The sequence below is a fragment of the Leptodactylus fuscus genome, chromosome 4 (genome assembly GCF_031893055.1).
Source record: "Leptodactylus fuscus isolate aLepFus1 chromosome 4, aLepFus1.hap2, whole genome shotgun sequence".
In the NCBI taxonomy this organism is placed as follows: Eukaryota; Metazoa; Chordata; class Amphibia; order Anura; family Leptodactylidae; genus Leptodactylus; species Leptodactylus fuscus.
The window spans coordinates 161,473,898-161,496,085 of NC_134268.1; the positions used below are offsets into that span (position 1 = coordinate 161,473,898).

The 22,188-nt window shown below is 41.2% G+C and overlaps 1 protein-coding gene across 2 annotated transcripts in view; it reads right to left on the reverse strand.

The window, feature by feature from the left end:
* Positions 1-2,847: 2,847 nt before the first annotated feature.
* Positions 2,848-22,188, reverse strand: part of ATP2C1 (ATPase secretory pathway Ca2+ transporting 1) — a 115,553-nt gene continuing 96,212 nt past the window's right edge. For both annotated transcript variants that reach the window (XM_075271294.1, XM_075271293.1), the window contains exons 16-27: positions 20,808-20,912; positions 19,938-20,094; positions 18,743-18,913; positions 14,793-14,890; positions 14,627-14,677; positions 13,528-13,694; positions 12,917-12,985; positions 8,323-8,439; positions 6,446-6,593; positions 5,580-5,675; positions 4,688-4,829; positions 2,848-3,879 (exon numbers count right to left, since the gene is read on the reverse strand). In XM_075271294.1, the coding sequence (XP_075127395.1) occupies positions 3,749-3,879; positions 4,688-4,829; positions 5,580-5,675; positions 6,446-6,593; positions 8,323-8,439; positions 12,917-12,985; positions 13,528-13,694; positions 14,627-14,677; positions 14,793-14,890; positions 18,743-18,913; positions 19,938-20,094; positions 20,808-20,912 (1,452 nt within the window). In that variant the 3' untranslated portion in view covers positions 2,848-3,748. The remainder of the gene's footprint in view (positions 3,880-4,687; positions 4,830-5,579; positions 5,676-6,445; positions 6,594-8,322; positions 8,440-12,916; positions 12,986-13,527; positions 13,695-14,626; positions 14,678-14,792; positions 14,891-18,742; positions 18,914-19,937; positions 20,095-20,807; positions 20,913-22,188) is intronic.

Here is a 22,188-nt window from a genome sequence, read left to right on the forward strand (position 1 = left end):
AGCGCTTGCTTCAGGTCGCCTCATGGGAGGTGCGGCGCTGGCTATGTGCCTGCACTGAAATTTATAGCGGCTCACAGCTGATGTAGATTTCGTGCATCATTTACACCATAAATCCAGTGGCCTTACAGGAATGTAAGGGCAAAAAAAAAAATTGCGCAATAAAATAAAAATTACAACTTTGTCATGCCTTGTACACTAGAAAACTGTCTGATAAATTTCCTCCCATTTTTTAAAAGGGTTAAGGTTATATCGTCACACCTTAGGGAGAGACCACCCAAGTAGGTGTGTGGAGTCTTAAGCCATTTGCGCTCCACCGAAGGATCATGGGAAGAATATGTAAAATAGGAAGTCAGTGCCTCAGTCATACAGCCCACTAGGGGGCGCTCCCTTTAACATCATGTCCGATGTTCCATCATGGATTTTACCAAGTACAGTCTCTCAGCCATGGACCCATTTTTAGTCAGACCCAGCTAGTCTGCTGCCATTCTGATCTATAGACATATCAAATCTTCTCCTCTAAATTGAGTGAATGTGGCAGCCAATATCAGATGTGCGACTATTGTTATACCATCTGCATCATACCGTAATGGTTTATCATTATGCATCTTCTTTAATGATCACCTCCATTCACAAGCAGCCAATACACTGATAATATGCAGCTCTGTATCAGCTGCTGAGAATAGATCATCAATAGGGGGTTCAAGGTGTCAGACCCCCATCAATTTGATATTAATGACCTGTCGTTAGGCTAGGTTATCAATATTTTAAGCCTGGAAAACCCCTGTAACCTGGAATTCACTTTAACCCATTCCCACTGCAGGCATTTTTCATTTTGACTCCTCGCGCCTTCCAAACCCCATAACTTGATTTTTCCAATCACAGAGCCATATGAGGGCTTAATTTTTGCAGGACAAATTGTATTTGTAATTCTGTACAATGTCCTGAGAATCTGTATAAAAAATTCTGAATGGGTTGGAGAAAATTTTTTGGAAGGCAGAACTGTAAAAAAACAAAACAGTTTTTGCCCTTTTAAATTTTTATCTCACTACATTGTTCGCCATATGGGAAAAATATTTTTATATGGAGACTGGGCGTTTTTGGACCCAAGGATGTATATTTTTGTTTGCTTACTTTTATTTCAAATAAAGGAGAGTGATTTGAATTTTTTTTTTAGGTCTTGTTTCTTTTTAATTTTCCCTACACCCTTCCTGTCCCTCCTTCCTTATTCTTTGCTCCAGACCTGGAACACCATCATGTTTACGTTTTTTTTGTTTTTTTTTTAGCAGCCCCATAGGGGGCTTGAACCTGCAATCTTTTGATTGTATGTCCCATAGATCGCAATACAACTGTGTTTGAGTCTATGGAACTTTCGCTATAACTAAAATACAACGATAGGCCTGAAAGCCTTCAGACGCCTCCCAGTTGCTATAGTAACAGCACAGATCCCACAATCCCATCACACAGGAGTCCTCTTACACGGATAATGGTACAGAGCTGGTGTGGAGGCGCTCACACATTCAGGTGCCCATGATCAAAGTGAATTCTGATCGCAGGCATTAGCTCCAGCTCTACATGGTGCAATGCAACTCTGCAGCATAGCCACCATCTTTAAAGGGGTTGTCTGTCATAAATGAAAACACTAAGCTGAACCCCCTCCCACTACGTAACTTCTTCTGGGGGCGGTGGTGACATTTTCTGATTTCCTGGTGATATTCACTGTTTCCGGAGACAGGAGGCCACAAGTACTCCTCTCTCCCCCAAATCCCTCCCCCCCCCCCCCCCCCATGCTCACCTCTTGTGCTGAGCGTCACTTCCTTCACAAGGGAGCTGGCGCCTGCACAATAGAAAGATGGCAGAAGCAAAGAGAAGCAGCATTCTATTGCACATGTGTGACCGGCTGCTTTTCTTTGCTTCTGCCGGCGTTCCCAGGTGCGGGCAGGAGAGGGGACAGTGGCACCTCAAAGTCATCTCCAGGATGAGAAGACAGGTAAGTATGGTGGAGAGAGGGCTGGAGGGACTGAGTTAGTGAGGTAGTGCTAGTAGTCAGCGGGCTAGCTAGAGAACATACCCTTATGGTTTAATAAATACTCTACTGGTGATGCTTATTAGCGGAACCAGAAGTAACCAAACTTCTCCCATACGTCCTTTTCAGCTAAATGCCAGGATCTGTATACAGCCCACTCCAAATTCTAGAATGTGTATAGTCTAATGGGAGCAGTTAGCACTCTGTTTAAACAAACTTATCTATTAGATAGTCATTAAGCTTTACTTCTGTATCATAGGAAGAGGCAGTCTAGAGTAGAACTGCTACGCAATGTAGAATTACACTATGTTCACATCTGTGCCAGGGTGGCCGTTGTTCTGATCCATTGTAGGACCCCACTGACTATAAATGAGATCTGTTAACTATCAGTGGTTTTAAACTGAAACCGCTGGACGAAAACATAGCACTTTTTCATACGTTGATTTTCGGTGGTTGCTGTGATAGATGACATAGATGTGAACCCAGCCTTACTCCATATGTATAGAAAAAGGTCATAAAGGTCACAGCACTGGCACAAGCTCCTCAGTTCCTCCGAACACTGGTGAGGGTGATAAAAGCTGTCCCCCCGACCCCCTGCACATCAGAAAATTGATGGCTTATCTTTAGGATAGACCAATATTGATCCTGGAAAACTTTATTTATAGAAACCATGGTGACAGTGTAAAGCATGGATTAAGAAGTATAGCTTTCACTTTTGCCTATAAATTATAACAATATAGTATCTTCAGGCAGAGAAGCTGTCTAAAAATGAAATACGCGTAACAATTATTTTTTTTTTTTTTTTTTTTTTTAAGAAAGTTCAAAATTTATAGACATCAGCCAGGTGAGGTACAATATGATTAAAGAAATAGCGCTGAAAGACAGTAACCAAGATATAGTACAATTAGAGCTGTGCAAACATCAGAAAATAAAAGTGACAAAACCATACAATCTCAAAACAATATTACAGTATAGCAATAAAACCTGAACCCTAACAGTTGTATCACTACAGTAGTCCTGGAACGTTTCAGAAGCATTTCCTAGTGCACGGATGCCCAGCAGCGATATTCCATGTCTGCCTATCGCCACTCTGAGTTGCAGCATCTAAATTAAAGGGATATTGGAAACCAAAATAATAGAGGTAAGAAGCTGGTACTACAGTGGTTAGCTGTGCACATCTCTAATCTTCGAGGGCAACGTCAAACATTTGGAATCAGGTCGATGGCATGATACGGGAAATAAATATGATCATGAGAAGCGTGGCACGTGCTGTGCGTTTCACTTCAACAGCATTCTAAACATTAGAAAAACATAGTTTTGTAATAAAAACCCACCATGAAGCGGAATAGAATTATATCATTATGTACATATTTATATAAAAAAAGAAGAATCGTCAACTACAGAAGTAAGCAGTTTAACATTACAAAACCCTCAAACCTACATTTTGGTGGAGAGAGAAGGCAGAAACCAAACACAGAATGATTGATTGTTTTTCAGGTTTTTGTGTTTTGTTTTTTTTCTAAGTCACTTTTGGAAAACCTCAGAAGACCTTGTCAATACTTAAATGGTTCCAAACATATTTAAGCTACACTTGTTAGAAGCCCCATGCTCCGTGTGTGTGGCCCCTGGGGATGCACCGTATCCTGCCACCACAGTTCCAACTTGAAAGTCCTTAAAACTGAAGCCATACGTCTCCATTTGCAGTTTAAAACAATGCAATATGCATCATACATCAAGAAACAAAGAGGATGGCGATCCTTTGCGTTTCTGGAGCCCCTCTTGGCTGCGTTCCACTTTCTTAATGATTTCAGACACAACACATACAGACGATGTAAGTCCTATCAAGAACAGGAGATCTGAAAGATAAAATTATGTCAATGGTATAAATTATGCAGACTGAAGATGAAGCTGTTACCGAATCCATTAGTTATTTTAAGAATATAAAAAGTCAGGAAGAGACAAAATTCTGGAAATATCATGCAAGTCTGATTTTTATAGCCAACAATATCCATTGTGACAAATAACCCTGGTTCCAGATTCAGATTCCTTGCTGAATACATCATATTGTCCATGTATTTGTGGAGATTGGGATGCTTGTATCCACAAGTACCATCAACCACTCTGGTCCCACCAACCAAGTGTAGGAAGATGGGTGCCATGAAGAAGTGGTGTATTGTAGGCTTATAATACAATATTACTATGCCAAAGCGGACAGAAGACCAACAGGTGAAACTAGTCCTTTCAATTCTATTGTTTCTAAGATCAAATACAGAATAAACACCGTTTTAGGCTAGAACATCACATTTAATAGATCTATTCTCTTGTACACCTTGTAGATCAATATGGGGATTGGACCCCAATACAGGGGAGAGGGATAAATATTAATGCACTATTCCTTTAGGGGAAGTTATTGTGCTCAAGATTTTCTCCTACTTATGATCTAAAAAAAAAGTGTACAGGAATCTTGACCTAAACTCATGATGCAACCCTAGTCCAAAAGATACTGCCTTATTTATAGGTGTTATCTCACAGCAGACAGATACTTATGGATCTGATCCCTAGAGATCCCACCACTCACTAACATGGGTCCTGAATCTCCAGTTTTCAAGATGTCTTTACAGCATTTTCCTTTCATCCATTTCCCACTTAGATATTCTTGCTCACCTTGAATACTGAGACTTTCAGTCTGAAAAACTTTTTGTAGAGGAGGGAAATAAATGACGAGTAACTGGCCCATGATGGATCCAAGGACAGCGTAGCAGAACATTTTGTTACTACACAAACCAATCTCAAAGACAGACTTGGTCTAAAAAACATAAAACACTTGAATCAATATTTAACGTTGGGAAAAAATAACCTTATATATTCAGAATATAAAATGTCAAAAAAAAAAAAAAATCAATTTTTTAGTGTCCTTTTTTTCTGGTTCTGAGCTCTTTCATGGCATAATGTCTTCTACCACACCGTGGAACTAGCTTGAAAAGTTGCACCAAAAACCATGTGAAAATGGCCATTATGTGGAGTTTACCTTCTGAATTGCAAATGGTACAGTCTGAGTCATATATATGCTACGGTTTACGATACCCAACAAATTTCCATGTTCAATGTTTTTTCTCAGTTACTTCTATTTCTTTTCTGTATTGTTATTGGGAATCTCAAGTGAAGTATGCCTATCCAAATACACCCAGTGCTTGGTTAGACCATATGTAGACATGTGGAATCTTATTGTTTTACTTCCAAATCACAAAGTTTGCCTTTGGCGCATGTGTGGAGCGCTTTCAGATCTGAATGGAGCTGGTAGTGCAGTTGGCTAAGGCTAACCCATCAATCAGGGCCAATAGGGGGCACTGGGCAGGATTTACCAAACCTAGAACCAGGAAAGATTGTAAAAATTCTTATGAAGCCTTCAACCAGAAAATGAGGAACTATCAAGACTCAAAACAACTGGATCCCTTTAAAAGATTTTTTTTTTTTTTTTTTTTTTTTTTAATAACTTTACAGAGACAGTTCATCTCTTTGGGCGAAATTTAGGACAAGGTTAAGAAAGTTATCTAACCTGTGATCTGGAGCTTAAAGCATTGAACATGTCAAAAAACACAAAGCATGTGAAGGTCATTGTTGTGTCTCTTGGAGTAATGACATTATCCCGAAGCTGAAAAATAAAACAAGAGGCGACGTTATAAAACGGTCTAAAGCTACACATGCATTTTGCATACTCATTACAGACACCAGCTAAAAACAGTATTTTCTCTCCAATGTTAATACTTGTAATTGTTTTATTTTTTGATTATTGCATGGTCGCACTCTTATGAGAAACTTTATTTTTTTTTTTAACCCCCTAGCTAACTTGCTTCTTCCTGAACCGTTTAACTTCTCCCAATTCACTGCTAAACTTATCTTGAAACTAGATGTATTGTCAGCTCACTGAGGGATCAGGTGACATGCTGCCCATAGAAGTCTATGGAGAGGGGTGGATGAAAAAGTAAAATAGAAATGCTGCAGAAGTTTTCTGTCTTGCCATACTCCATTTACAGTTCCACTGGTCATTACTTCTCTATAATGTCCCCCATGCATCTGCTGCTGCTCCCTTCAGGTCTATGTCCAAATAAGCCAAAGCAGTATAATATATTTTTCAGAAGCAGAGCCCGAGGGAACGAACAATTGAAAGACAATCATGGCATACACAAGTCATAAAATTGTACATGAGAAGCACCATGTATGACTTCTGAAAAGTCGCCTGAAATAACAGGTATACTTTAACATAAACAATAAAAATGAACACCATTTAATGGTACAACTAGATTTGTGGACCTTACACACATTTACCCTTCGTTTCTTCAGTGAGTATAAGCAGGTTGGTCTGAACAATGAAATATATAAAACGTAGAAGAAAAAGATGCGCCATGTATAGATAGAACGTACCTCTCTCCAGAAGACAAACAATGTGCCACATACTATGATGATAGAAGAAATCAGAATTTTGATAATTAGGTTTTTGGTGAGGATGCTATCCTTCAGGTTTCTTGGTGGCTTTCTTATAACATCTTTGTCCACCGGCTCCACTCCAAGGCTTTACAAGTTAAAAGACAAAAATATATCATCAATAAGGATCAAACTCTACTTTTTAAAAAAAATAAATAAAATTTTTATATACACACACATTAGATAGATAGAATAGATAGATATAGATAAATCACACATATATACATACACACGTTATATTATTATTATTATTATTATTATTAATATTATTTCAGACTTCTAGGTGTAGATAGACTATTACAACAAGCTACCTGTGTAACTATATGACTTGTATAACAAGTCTGTGTGTCTGGTCTAAAATCCAAATAGACACATAAGTGCATGATATAAACAGAGCCTAACATCCTGGATAAAGATCCATGTCTTTGAAGATAACTAGTAGTAAATATGAGATGTCAAACCAAAAGGAGACAAGAGAAGGAGCCAGCAGCTCAAAAGGGCAGATATAGATTATGGTATACAACCATGAAATCTACAACCAAGTAACTTCAAGTAGAAGAACAATAGTACTTGCTTCTCGTCACCCATAGTCTAGTGTTAAGATTGGCATCAGAAGTTATTGCTGGTATTAACTTGAAAGGGTTATCCCACAACAACAACTCCTATCCATAAACACTGAAGTGTGGAGTTATTTAATCCTCAACCCTTTAGTACAGGGGCATACAGTAGTATAATAAAGGGCAAGATCAGAAGCTGAAGGACCTACTGGTCAAGTGAAGAGGCCCCCTGGCTTCTCATGTGATTGGTAGACTGACCTGCCTAGTCACACAGCAGCTGGAAGTCACTTTTAGTATTTAAATCTATGAAAGTGTAACATATAGACTCACATAGAAACCAGTGACTTCTGGCTGGTGTGTCAAACGGCAGGTCAGTCTGCACCACATGATCAGCAGGGGGTACCATCTGGAAGCTAAAGAAACTGAAGAATACACTGGATGAGTGATCTCACCCTTCACTACACTACTATTCACTGTACTAAAAAGGTGGCTCAGTGGTTAGCACTGCAGCCTTGCAGCACTGGAGTCCTGGGTTCGAATCCCTCCAGGAACATCTGCAAGGAGTTTGTATGTTCTCCCCATTTTGTGTGGATTTCCTCCCATTCTACAAAGACATACTGATAAGAATTTAAAAAAAAAAAAAAAAAAAAAAAAAAAAAAAAAATGTACATTGGGGCTCACAATCTAAAAAAAATAAAATAATAATAATAGATCTATCTATCTATCCATCCATCTATTTATGTATCACCAAAGTAGGTTTTAGAAGCATATTGACATGGACCACTTCCTATGACCCGTATCTGAGCAGATCCCATTTTGATGTCCTCTAAAAGACCATTGTGTAATGCCATCTGGCTGGACGTGGAATCAGCTTTCAAAATTAGTCATTTGCTGGGGGTGCGAGAGTGGGTTTGGGGTGAGCAGCTGACTGCTCTGGGAGCCACTTTCTGATAGGAATCATTTCTGATGAGACAATGTTCCATGCCAGCACATCACTTCTGGTTTGTGTAACAATCTACTTGTCGAGTTTATAGATTCAGGGTTTTCTTTTTTTCTTCCCATTGTCAGAAGTCTTTAATGTGTTCAACAATTGTACAAGAATTGCAGCCTTTCAATGAGGAATCTTACAGTTCGGAGAATGTGGGGATCTTAATACGGATGCATCACATTATCCTGTCGCCATGGATTCACGCTTCCTCTTTCGCACTGAATATTATTAAGCCTGCCTGTTTGCCTCCAATTTCTTTCAGCTTTCCTTACCTTTGCGCAGGCGGGCCATCCATGATTATATTAATCCACAAAATCTGCATGGCATTTAAAGGGTTTGGAAAGTTCATTAATGTAGCAAGAGATATTAAAGTCAAGGCTGCAATGCTCCTAAAAAATATAAAGAATGAACACAATGAATAGGCTATAGCATTATATTAACAGAGATGCTTACAAGATCTTTAAACCACCACCACCACACCCCCCCCCCCAAAAGGAAGGGAAAAAAAACAAAAAAAAAAAAAAAAAAACACACATTCGGGGCTCTATAGGGGGCTGTTCAGGCAGGTCACAATTTTTTCTTTAATTTTAGCAGCAGATTTTGAAGACCTGAAAATAACGATTAAAAATTTCCTACAAAGGATACATTCACTAAAAAAAAAAAAAAAAACAACATGGAGCCATGGTTTCTGTATGTATTACATTGTGTTGCAGTGGCAGCAAAAATGCAGATTCTATTTCAACACAAATTCTATTTAATACATTAACCTAAAATGTTATATATTAGAGATGGAGTTTAAAATATATATATATATATATATATATATATATATATATATATATATATATATATATATATATACACATATATACATATATACACACACATACATATACACACACACTAGAGGGAGGACCCGGCTTCGCACGGGTATATTACATTTTATGTTTGTGTAGTGGTCCCATAAGAAATGTCCAATTTTGCACTGGTGTATTTTGTATGTGGTTTGTGTGTATGTCCATAAGCATCATGTGATTATGTGTATCTCATTTTGGATATCAGTGAAAAACCTGTGATCATTTGTTATGGATACCTGGAGTAAAGCTGTATCTAATCCTTCCCCGTGTAGTACTGTGTTTAGACGCAAGTATCTAATCTTTGTTGGTGTGGTACTGTGTGCAGATGTGTGTATCTAATCATCCCCCGTGTGGCATTGTGTGAAGAGGCACGTATCTAATCCTCTGGTAAATGAAACTGTGTGCAGACGTGCATATCTAATCTTACGGCATGTGGTACTATGTGCAGACGCGCGTATCTAATCCTCTGGCGTGTGGTACTGTGTGCAGACAGGTGTATCTAATCCTCTGGCGTGAGGTACTGTGTGCAGATGCACGTATCTAATCCTCCCCCGTGTGGTACTGTGTGCTGAGACGCGTATCTAATTATATGGCATGTGGTACTGTGTGCAGAGGCATGTATCTAATCCTCCAAAGTGTGGTACTGTGTTCAGACGCACGTAACTAATCCTCCCCTGTGTGGTATTGTGTGAAGAGGCATGTATCTAATCCTACGGCATGTGGAACTGTGTGTAGACGCACGTATCTAATCCTACAGCATGTGGTACTGTATGCAGACGCGTGTATCTAATCCCATGGCGTGTACAACTGTGTGAAGATGTGCGTATCTAATCGTCTGACATGTGGAACTGTAAGCAGACGCGCGTATCTAATCCTACGGCATGTGGTACTGTGTGCAGACGTGCTTATCTAATCCTCTGGTGTGTGGAACTGTGTGCAGATGCGCGTATCTAATCCTCCCCTGTGTGGTATTGTTTGAGGAGGCGTGTATCTAATCCTACGGCATGTGGTACTGTGTATTGAGACGCGTATCTAATTCTCTGGCTTGTGGTACTGTGTGCAGAGGCATGTATCTAATCCTCCAAAGTGTGGTACTGTATGCAGACACACATATCTAATCCTTCCCTGTGTGGTATTGTGTGAAGAGTCGCATATCTAATCCTACGGCGTGTGGAACTGTGTGTAGACGTGCATATCTAATCCTTTGGCGTGTGGTACTGTGTGAAGATGCGTGTATCTAATTCTTCCCTGTGTGGTACTGTGTGCTGATGTGCGTATCTAATCCTCCCCTATGTGGTATTGTTTGAGGAGGCGTGTATCTAATCCTACGGCATGTGGTACTGTGTATTGAGACGCGTATCTAATTCTCTGGCTTGTGGTACTGTGTGCAGAGGCATGTATCTAATCCTCCAAAGTGTGGTACTGTATGCAGACACACGTATCTAATCCTCCCCTGTGTGGTATTGTGTGAAGAGGTGCGTATCTAATCCTACGGCATGTGGAACTGTGTGTAGATGCGCGTATCTAATCCTACAGCATGTGGTACTGTGTGCAGACGCGTGTATCTAATCCTCTCTGTGTGGTACTGTGTGCTGAGACGCGTATATAATTCTCTGGCTTGTGGTACTGTGTGCAGAGGCATGTATCTAATCCTCCAAAGTGTGGTACTGTATGCAAACACATGTATCTAATCCTCCCCTGTGTGGTATTGTGTGAAGAGGCATATATCTAATCCTACGGCATGTGGTACTGTGTGCAGACATGCGTATCTAATCCTCTGGCGTGTGGTACTGAGTGCAGATGCGCGTATCTAATCCACTGGCATGTGGTACTGTGTGCAGATGCGCGTATCTAATCCTCCCCCGTGTGGCACTGTGTGCTGAGACGTGTATGTAATTCTCTGGCTTGTGGTACTGTGTGCAGAGGCATGTATCTAATCCTCCAAAGTGTGGTACTGTGTGCAGACACACGTATCTAATCCTCCCCTGTGTGGTATTGTGTGAAGAGGCGCGTATCTAATCCTACGGCATGTGGAACTATGTGTAGATGCACATATCTAATCCTACGGCATGTGGTAGTGTGCAGATGTGCATATCTTATGCTCTGGTGTGTGGAACTGTGTGCAGATGCGTGTATCCAATCCTCTGGCATGTGGTACTGTGTGCAGACGCATGTATCCAATCCCCCGGCGTGTGGTACTTTGTGCAGACGCGTGTATCTAATCCTTCGGCATGTGGAACTGTGTGCAGAAGCGCGTATTTAATCCTCTGGTTTGTGGGACTGTGTGCAGACGCGTGTATCTAATCCTCTGGCGTGTGATACTGTGTGCTAATCTGTGTATCTAATCCTCTGATGCGTGTATCTCAGTTTGGATATCAGTGTTGGGTTGTGTATGTGGAGTGACCATGTGTATTGCAGTTGGAATATGAGTGAAAGACTTGCAGGTTTGTATTGGCTAAGGGGGGGGGGGGCATTGTGTTTGGAATGCTGTATCTCAGCAACGGTACGTCCGAGCGAGTTGGAGTCTCATCTTAAACCTTCCCGGATACCTGAAGTATCTCTGTGCCAAATTTGGTGAAGATCGGTCCAGTCGTTTGGTTCGCATTAGAGGACGGACAGACGGACAGACATTCATTTTTATAATATAGGGAGATATATCTATATACCGTATTTTTCGGACTATAAGACGCACTTTTTTTCCCCCAAATTTGGGGGGAAAAGAAGGGTGCGTCTTATAGGCCGAATGTGGCGCCTGGCACCCGCCGTAATAGAGAGGCGGAAGCCGGCAAGTGATAGACGCCATTACAGGTGCCGGGGCCTGAGACATCGCTGCGCTCCTCTGCCCTACATGAAGCCAGCAGCGGGAGCTGGCTTCATGCAGGGCAGGGCAGCGATGTCTCAGGCCCCGGCGTCTATCCCTCACCGGCATCCGCCTCTCTAGTACAGCGGATGCCGGGTCAGTATCAGCGGCCCCTTCTCCCCCGAACCTGTGCCTCCCCCGTACCTGTAAAGATGCAGGCCGGCTCCTGCGCGGCGATATCGCAGGAGCCGACCTGTCCGGGTGACAGCCGGGAGCCTAATGAGGCTCCCCGGCCTGTCACGGCTATATTAGTATTGCGGCTGGTCTCTATGACCAGCCGTAATACTAATACACAGAATGTCCCATAGACGGCAATACAGTTGTATTGCCGTCTATGGGACTTGCGATCAAGTGACCGCAGGTTCAAGCCCCGGGGGGGGGAATAAAATAGTAAAAAAAAAAAAAAAAAAAAAGCTTTAAAAATATATAATAAAAATATGAAATAAATAAAAGTTCTAAATCACCTCCTGTCCCTAGAAATATATATATATATATATATATATATATATATATATATATGTAGAAGATCATATGTCATAAACCACCGGTTTTTTTTCAATAAAAGGTGATCTAAGCAATAGACATTCCCCAAAATGGTATAACTAAAAAGTACTTCTGGCCCCGCAAAAAAAAAAAAAACACTCTATGCGTCCCCGTACAGCTGCAGGGTCACCTGTCAATGTGGCCTTGCAGCTGTTGCAAAACTACAACTCCCATATATTAAATATTTTACCAGTTTTTGCTTCAAAAATTTTTTTTCCTATTTTCCTCCTCTAAAACCTAGATGCGTCTTATAGTCCGAAAAATACGGTATATCTATATCTATCTATCTATCTATCTATATCTATCTATCTATATCTATCTATATCTCAACTTCCACCAAGGGCAGTTAGAGGATGTGGATGAAGGGAAGAAGTAGGATTAAATTAGCACTCCAGATTTTTAGGTTTTTAAAATCATTCTGTACCTATTCCCTATTATATATATTAATAATAATAATAATAATAATAATAATAATAATAATAATTATTATTATTATTATTAGGTGTATCATTCATACATCCGTTTTCCATCTGCCTTGCCGCGAGGGTTCAGTGGTCTACTAACATGCAAATATCACCAACGTAGTTACCTTCACCCTGAACTTACGTGCTAAGTTGGAAGCGAACAAAATTCTTAATGTTGTTGTAGATTCCTTTCCCCTCTTCAATTGCTGACCTGAAATGAAAGTCATTTCATATCCTGTTAGTGTTCGGCACAGGATATTGTAAAGTGCTAATGAAAATGTCTCAATGACAAGCTAAAGGACATTGATCGATACAAGCTCTACCTGAAATGAATATGTTGTAGCCATACAAGCATCTCGGTAATAACACACTTATGAGTAATGAATCCTGGCAGGCAGCGCCGTCAGTGCCATTTCATCCTAACTTCTTAGATTGCTTTTATAGATCTGTTAACTAGATCATATAACATACCCAGAGAAATCATCCAGCAGAAGCTGGATCGAGAGGCTCAAGAGTAAGATACGGCTATACTTGTGGTACCAGGAAAGAAGATTCTTTTCTAACATATACAGTATCAGCTGAACATTAGACACCATCAGCATATATCAATATGACATTAAGTTTTAGCAATCTAAACATAAGTTCTTTTTTGTGAAGTACTGAATAACCTTTGATAAAAATAGACAGAAAAATGCATCAAGTATTAAGTAAAATGGCCATTTTTTAAATAAAATGGCTAAAATTAGCACTTACATAATTGTATGAAAATCATCTTCCACCAGGATCATGTCAGCAGCTTCTTTACAGACATCTGTTCCAGTTTTGCCCATTGCAACCCCAATGTCAGCCGCTTTTAAGGCCACTGCATCGTTCACACCATCTCCGGTCATGGCAACAACTGCACCAATGTTCTGTAGGCTCTGAAGTAGACACAAAGCACTTCATTTATATGGGAATACTGACCTTACCCCTGCAGCCCCCATTTGCTGCAGCAGTATTTTGTTTTAGAATTTCTATTTTATTTTTTATTATTATTTATGCGCTCCCTCCCCAACTTTCAACTACATAAACTTTTTTTTTTCTTTTTCTCTCTCTCAAGAGTTTGTTTTTTTGCAGGGCTAATAGTACTTCCTAAAGGCATTATACATATTCCTTATTAGGATATAGGGGGAAAAAAAACTAATATATATTTTTTTATATATATATATATATATATATATATATATATATATATATATATATATATAAAATTTTATTTTCTGCCTCCCATTCATTTCAATAAAGTTTGAAAGATGGAATCCATCTGAAGAGAGGTGGTAAAAGTATAATGGAAAAAACCATGGCAAATAAAGCAGTACTTCTGAGGTCTCAGATACATGGCAAAATAATTGGATATGCTAAAAGCCTTTTTTATGTAGATACTCCAGCAAGAAATACAGTTCTGCAAACTAGAAACAGATTGTAAGTAGAGATGAGCGAGTACTGTTCGGATCAGTTGATCCGAACAGCACGCTCGCATAGAAATGAATGGACGTAGCCGGCACGTGGGGGGGTTAAGCGGCCGGCCGCCATCAAAGCGGAAGTACCAGGTGCATCTATTCATTTCTATGGAGCGTGCTGTTCGGATCGGCTGATCCGAACATTACTCGCTCATCTCTAATTGTAAGCCCTTGTGGGCAGAGTCCTCCTTCCTACTTGTATCAGGTTAGTCATCCATTTAAGTCTTCTGTTTATTGTACTTGTGTATTTGTGAAAGGGTTTACATATATAATACATCACTATGGAATTATTGGCGCTACATAAATAAACAAAATAAAATGTACATTAGTAAAATATATGGATTAAAAGTTACCTTAACAATTTTTAATTTGTGCCTCGGGCTGGCTCGGTAAAACACAGAAACCTTGAATATAAAAATAAAATGGAATTGTTAAAATAAAGAAAGCAGAAAACATTGTTCTGTCCCGTAATGAGGGAAAATTGTTGCAACAACATCCTTGCTGTGCAAATTTACTGACCTTTGGTACCATGTGGGAGAGCTGCTGAATGTCCATTGTATCCACCTCTTCTCCAGAAAGGGACTGCAGGCCATTGGAATAGAAGCCAAGGCGACTGGCTGTGGAGACAAATAAGTATCACAGTGAGGGACAGTTGCTTGTTCTGAGGGACACCAGATGTAACGCGCTTAGGCCATGAAGTACCGTATTTTTTGGACTATAAAACGCACTGGACTATAAGACGCACCCAGGTTTTAGAGGAGAAAATTAGGGAAAAAAAATTTTCAGGCAAAAAATGGTAAAATATTTAATATATGGGAGTTGTAGTTTTGGAACAGCTGCAAGGCCACATTGACAGGTGACCCTGCAGCTGTACGGGGATGTATAGGGCGGTTTTTTTGTGGGGCCAGGTGTACTTTTTAGATATACCATTTTGGGAAATGTTTATTGCTTAGATCACCTTTTATTTAATTCAGAGGCAAAACAGAGAGAAAAACCCGGCAGTTTAGCACTTTTGATTTTGACGTTCACTGTACATAAAAATATTAGTAGACCGGGCATTCTCAGACACAGGGATACCTAATGTGTATGTTTCACAGTAATGTTATACTTTTATATGTATTCTAGGGAAAGGAGGTGAACTTTTAATTTTTTATTATATTTTTTTTAAGTGTTTTTTTTTTTTTTTTTACTATTTTATTATCCCCCGCCTAGGGGGCTTGAACCTGCAATCATTTGATTGCAAGTCCCATAGACGGCAATACAAGTGTATTGCCGTCTATGGGAGATTCTATACATTACTATCGCGGAGGGTCATAGACCAGCCGCGATAGTAATATATATCTATGACAAGCCTGGGAGCCTTCATTAGGCTCCCGGCTGTCATCGGAACAGGTCGGCTCCTGCGGCCTCGCCGTGCAGGAGCCGGCCTGCATCACTAAAGGTATGGGGCCGGTGGGGACCGGCCCCGGGGATAACTTTAAACTGCTGGGACCTGCGGAGGAGGAGAGGATTAGCAGCATGGCCGCGCTACTGCCACCGCTGGTTTTCTTCAGCGGCAGGAGCGTGGCAATCTGCAGGCCCCGGCAGCTAAGACAGTCCCCGGCATCTGCTGTAATAGACCGGCGGATGCCGGGGAGTGTCTTAGCTGCCGGGGCCTGCAGTATAGTCACGCTCCTGCCGCTGAAGAAAACCAGCGGTGGCAGTAGCGCGGCAATCTGCAGGCCCCGGCAGCTAAGACACTCCCCGGCATCCGCCGGTCTATTACAGCAGATGCCGGGGACTGTCTTAGCTGCCGGGGCCTGCAGATTGTCACGCTCCTGCCGCTGAAGAAAACCAGCGGTGGCAGTAGCGCGGCTTTCTGCAAACCCACTCCTCCACCCACATTCAGACTATAAGACGCACCCTCATTTTCCTCCGAAATTTGGGGGGAAAAAAGTGCGTCTTATAGTCCGAAAAATACGGTAGTTCTTATACAATTATGAACATTAAGTAGCTTCTCTGTCTGCTAGGTTGATAGAGAACAGGGCTGTGGAGTTGGTAGGACAGAGATGGTCAGACAAGCTGTAAGAGTCCACTTTCATTAAAAGAAGAAAGTGATTAAACTAGAACTGTAATTCATTATATAATATTAATAACTATATTCCGATTCATTATTTTTAATTATACAATGAATCGATTGCGACTCCAGAGCCTTGGTTTGTAACAAAAAAAAAAAAAAAAAAAAAAAAGTGTGGGGCTGAGGTTCTGTGCACAGTGGGTGACCTGGGTGCTGCAGTGAATAAAATGTGCAAATGGATTAGTAATGGTCTACACCCACTGCTCAAGAAGTGTTGGATATGGAGAACACTTTAAATTGACACCCTAAAAGCCAAGTGATTTAGAAACCCTTTCTAAGCATGCATCCATGCTGTGTTTACAGTGTTAACTTGCCAAAAGCACTGGAAAAGGTCCTGGCACATATGTAAAATGTGCCCATACATAGGCCCACACTTATACAGTGAAGGTCAAAAGTGTCAGCTAAGGGCTAGTTCACACGTAAAAACCTTCTGGCTTATTTTGGTCCTGAAAAAAAAAAACGCTTCCTAATTAGGGTCAGTTCACACGTGAAAACCGCCTAGCTTATTTGTGCGAGGTAAAAAACCTCAGGGAGTTTTTTTGACGCTGTTTTTTGCATTCCACGCGGTTTTTGACGCGGTTTTCGCTAGGGTTTTTTTTTTTCCTATATGTGCTATAGAAACTGCAGGCGAAAACCGCGCGTTTTGTGCAAAAAAACGCGCGGTTTTCGCCTCCCATTCACTTCTATGCAATTCTTCAGGCGTTTTCCGCCTGAAGAAAGGTCATGTCGCTTCTTCAGGCGGAAAACGCTAGGAGGAAAAAAAAAAGCTAGTGGTCTACATAGACCACCATGTTAAAGGAGAGGTTTTTGAAGCGAATTCCGCTGTCAAAAACCTCCCCTTTGCCCACGTGTGAACTAGCCCCTAGGAAGCTTTTTTTGGAGCTTTTTTTTTGTAAAAACAGCTTCCAAAAAAAGCCAGGCTGTTTTCCCCTCCCATAAAGAGAATGGGCTGAAAAATCCGCTTGCAAAAAAAAAAGGCGCCGGTTATTTTTGCAAAAAAAACGCGCGGTTTTCGCCTCACATTCACTTCTATTGCTTTCTTCAGACGGAAAACGCCTGAAGAAAGGTCATGTCACTTCTTTTTTCTACTAGCAGATGAAAAAAGCTAGCAGAAAAAAAAGCTAGCAGAAAAAAAAAGCTAGCTGTTCACATAGGGCTCCATTGTAAAGGGGCTGATTTTAAAGTGAAATCCGCTGTCAAAATCAGCCTCTTTGCCCACGTGTGAACTAGCCTTAAGACCTCGTTCACATCAGCGTTCGGTATTCCGTTCCTCATGCGGACTTCCCCGGACGGAATCCAAACACAACTGCAAGAGGAGTGTGCCAGTGAAAGCACACGGACCCCATAGACTATAATGGGGTCCGTGTGCTGGCCGCAAGATCTCTGCAGGGGTCATGCAGATAGGAAAGTAGTTCACAATCTACTTTACTGTCCGCATGATTCGTGCGGGCAGCGCACAGCCAGCACATGGACCTCATTATAGTCTATGGGGTCCGTGCGCTTTTCCTACACACCGCTTGTAGTTGCGTTTGGTATTCCGTTCGGGGGTCCCCTTGTGGACTACCAAATGCAGATGTGAACGAAGGGTAACACAAGCCTATATTGAGCCTAAAATAGGCGACAGATTCATTTTAAAGGGAACATCTCCTATAACCTGGTGTTTATTAGTACTAGAATTACTATTAAAAGTGACAGGAATTAGAAATAACATGTATATGCACCATCCAAAGTCTAAGTCACCCCTCTGATACTTAAAATGCTTAAATGGAACCTAAGATTTGTTTTTGTGTGCACTTCTGCGTTGCCAGACTTATTGATGTCCTATAGACAGATGTCTTGTTGCTACTGTAGTAAAATAAACAGGCAGTGTTTCTCTGCAGGTCAAACACATCAGGAATCGTGATTCGATGAGTAGTGTCAATAATTCTCCAGCCATTCTAAAAGGCAGGCAGGGACGCAGAGCGAGTTTAATCCACTAAAATAAAACCAGCTTAATGAGAAAAAGGCACTTGATAATCCAGTGGAGAGTCCGTGAAACAGACACGGTTCTCTCTGGAAAGCCCTTATTAGTAAATCACACGTTCATTTTATTGCATATACTTGAACAGGCCAATCGACCTTGACAAGTCAAGCAATGTAAAAAAGCACTTAATGTAAAAAGGAGCTTGCAGTAAATGGCTCCACTTAATATGATCTCCGCAACATAATGAAAGGATTTATAAAGAAACTGCCAGCCGACATCTTAACATTAGCACTACTCGGAGGACATCTATGAACAAAATGAAGCTGCAATTGATGCCATGCTCAAGGGTCCCATTACAGTCCAACATAGTATTAACATTCCTCTCCGTACCAATAGCCACAGCAGTTTCCTGTGAATCCCCAGTGATCATTTTAATTGCGACACCAGAGCGGATAAGAGTAGTGACCGCTTCCTTTACGCCTGTTCGAGGAGGGTCAATTATTCCCACCAAGCCAAGAAACGTAAGCTGTCCTAATTCTGGACCAGTTGCCAATGCAATAACTGCAAGGAAAGAAGATTGAAATTTATTAATGGATGGAGACCAATAAGGGCTACAGCATCAATGCATACCTACATAACCTCCATGGTTACACACTACATACAAGATCTACATTTCATTTCACAGTCATGCTTTCATCAGTATTCTTCTACTTACAAATCTTTGGTAGAAGTTAGGGGGGGGTTCACACCCGCGCTCAGTCTCCACTTTCCGTCTTCTGCCCGAGAAACTGGACAGGAGACGGAAACCCGGCAATCAGTGTCCACCCGTGAGAGTCTTATGCCTCTCCACGGCAAAACCATTTTTTTTTAACCTGACGCAAAGTCCTGCATGTCCAACTTTGTGTCCGGTTTTAAAAAAAAAAACAAAAAAAAAAAACAAACGGTTTCGCCGCAGAGGCAGAAGACGCTCACGGGCGCTCACTTTGAAAACCCATTCAAGTGAATGGGTTTGAAAACTGACTGCCGGTTTCCGTCTCCTGTCCACTTCCTCAGGCAGAAGACGGAAATCTGCACAGCCAAGACTGGACACAGGTGTGAACCCGCCCTCAGGGACAAATGGACAGCATTATGGACTACAGAATCAGACTACACAAAGTGTAGAAACACATGGATCCACATAGGAGCCATACATATAAACCATATAAGTTACTTTCTATACTGCAAACAGGAGGAGCTTTTTGAGTGTCCTGTTCATCCAGTGAACCGGAATAAAATGGAGTTGCTACGACTTGGTAACCAAAGAAGCAACTCATCCTGGCAGAAGTATATACATAAGGTGCCATACAGTACTGTAGAGAGTATGCATTTACATCATACCAGTGTTATGGGCATTGCAATGTTAAGAGGCACAGCTTGGTCTTCAGCCAGTCACTTGTGCCTTCAGCCAAAAGCCTCTGACATTTTTATATTGAAATTTGGCTTCAAGCTACAGTGGACCAAGAATGAACATTATACAGTGTACAGAAAATATTGTAACTTGAGGGATCCCCGTAATAACAAAAATGTTCTTGTAATGACTCCTTACCTCGAAGACCTGCTGTGCCCATGTATGCAGTCTCTTGATGGTATAGCTCTTTTTGTTGCTGAGTGAGAGGTAAATTGTGACCTTTGCTGTTGTATGTTGTGCAGTATTGAATAATCTGCTCATAGGCACCTTTCATAAAGCAAATCTCTGGTTTGTCCTTAAAAATGCAAAGAAAACTGTTACTAACACACTTAACATGCACATTGTAGTTTTTCATACACCTATAGACAATTTGCATGTCTATTGTCTAAGGCCTGGTTCAGATCTGCTTTCGGTATACCGTTCGGGGAGTCCACTTTGGGAGAACTGAAAGCACATGGACCCCATAGACTATAATGGGGTCCGTGTGTTTTCCCACACAGTGTCCGCACGAGTCATGCGGAGAGGAAAGTAGTTCTTGAAGTACTGTTATCTCCGCAGGACTCTTGCGGAAAACACATGGACACTATTACAATCTATGGGGTCCATGTGCTTTCATAAGCTCATCGCTTGTCAATGTGTTCAGTAATTCCATTTTGGGGGTCCCAAGCAGCCTTATGGTAAGGATCCAGATTCATGTTTTTGTGCAGTTTTTAAATACAAAACCAGCAGTGAATTGAAATACCATCTACCCTTGTACCACCAAACCCTCTATGGTACACACTTTGGCTTGAAAAACTGCATCAAAACAAGCCTGAAATCAAACTGTGTCCTTACCCATATGGAGACCAAAAATAACTCTTCAAGCTTCAACTGTAACTCATGAGAACAAAGTTATATATTTTATAAATATATAATATAGGTGTGTATAATCTAGATACGTTTGCCAAAGCATTATATATGTCAACTCATTTTAGAAGCATTTTACAGTGCTGGAGAACAACCACAAACCTGCTGAGTCCTGTGCACACACTTGACAGCCATCCACTTCTGTTCTGAGCTGAATGGGTATTCTGCCTTCCGGATATAGTCGTGCCGGAGTCCCTCAAGACCCATCTGCAAGCAACAACTTCATTATTCTAATGATCACAATGAAAATAACAGTGCATTTCTAAATAGATCCACATACATTGTTCTGGCCTGGAGCTCATTTTGCTTAAAATGTTACAGGTTTAGCAGAATGCCTTTGTATATTTTGCATGGTTCTTATAAGTTACGTGCAGGTTCAATACTACTTCTATGCTATACATAAACATTATACATAACACAAATACTACTATACCAATACTAATCTGTACACTTACAGCAGCAAAAGAAAAAAAATGGAGGCAGGCACTGATTTGGTCTGTGGTAGCATACTGGATGTCATGCAGGTATAGTGTAGTACAAGTCAGAGCGTTTTTATGGCTATAAGAGACTAACACCTATTAGCAACGCTGGGTTCACATCAGTGTTCGGTCTCCGTACTCAGGTTTCCGTCTTCTGCCGGCAGAAGATGGAAACCTGTCAGACCGGGTCTAGCCGTGAGCGCCGGTGAGCGTTTTATGCTCTCCGCAGCGAAACATTTTTTTAAAAATAACTGGACACAAAGTCCTGCATGTCCGACTTTGTGTCTGATTAAAAAAAAAAAAAAAAAAAAAACTTTTGCCGCAGAGAGCATAAAACCCTCCCCGGTGCCCACGGCCGGACACTTTTCAAACCCATTCAAATGAATGGGTTTGAATTACGCCTGCAGGTTTCCGTCCCCTGTCCTGTTTTGTGCAGGAAACGGAAGCCTGAAATCGCAGACCCCGGGCGCAGATGTGTACGAGCCTTAAGGCTAAGGCTCCACAAGCTGTAGTCGCAGCGCTAAAGTGCTGCAGAAAGAACTGTTGTGTGAACGCATTACGGTTCTTTCTGCAGCGCTTTGAAGAGAAAGTTCACTGAGTTTTCCTTCGCGGACTTTCTCTTCCCATTATATCTACAGGAAAGCCGCGGGTGTTTCCGTAGATATAATTGACATGCTGCGATTTGCAAAGTTGCAACGGCTTTGCAAATCGCAGCGTGTCCGCACTGCGTTTTTCTTCCCGCAAAGTGGGTATGGGATTCGCATGAATCCCATCCCCTTTGCTTGCACTGTAAAACGCCGCAATTTTTCCTGCATCGTCTCGCTGTGGGCAAATCGAGGCGTTTACATCCTGTGGGGCCCCGGCCTAAGAATGCATTTGGAGAAAAAACACACTAAAAATAAATAAAATTTCTACTGGCCACTAGATGGCAGCCATGACATATGCAGATATAACTTCCATTCATTCACACTGTCCTTCCTACAAACAACTGTTTTACATTAAAA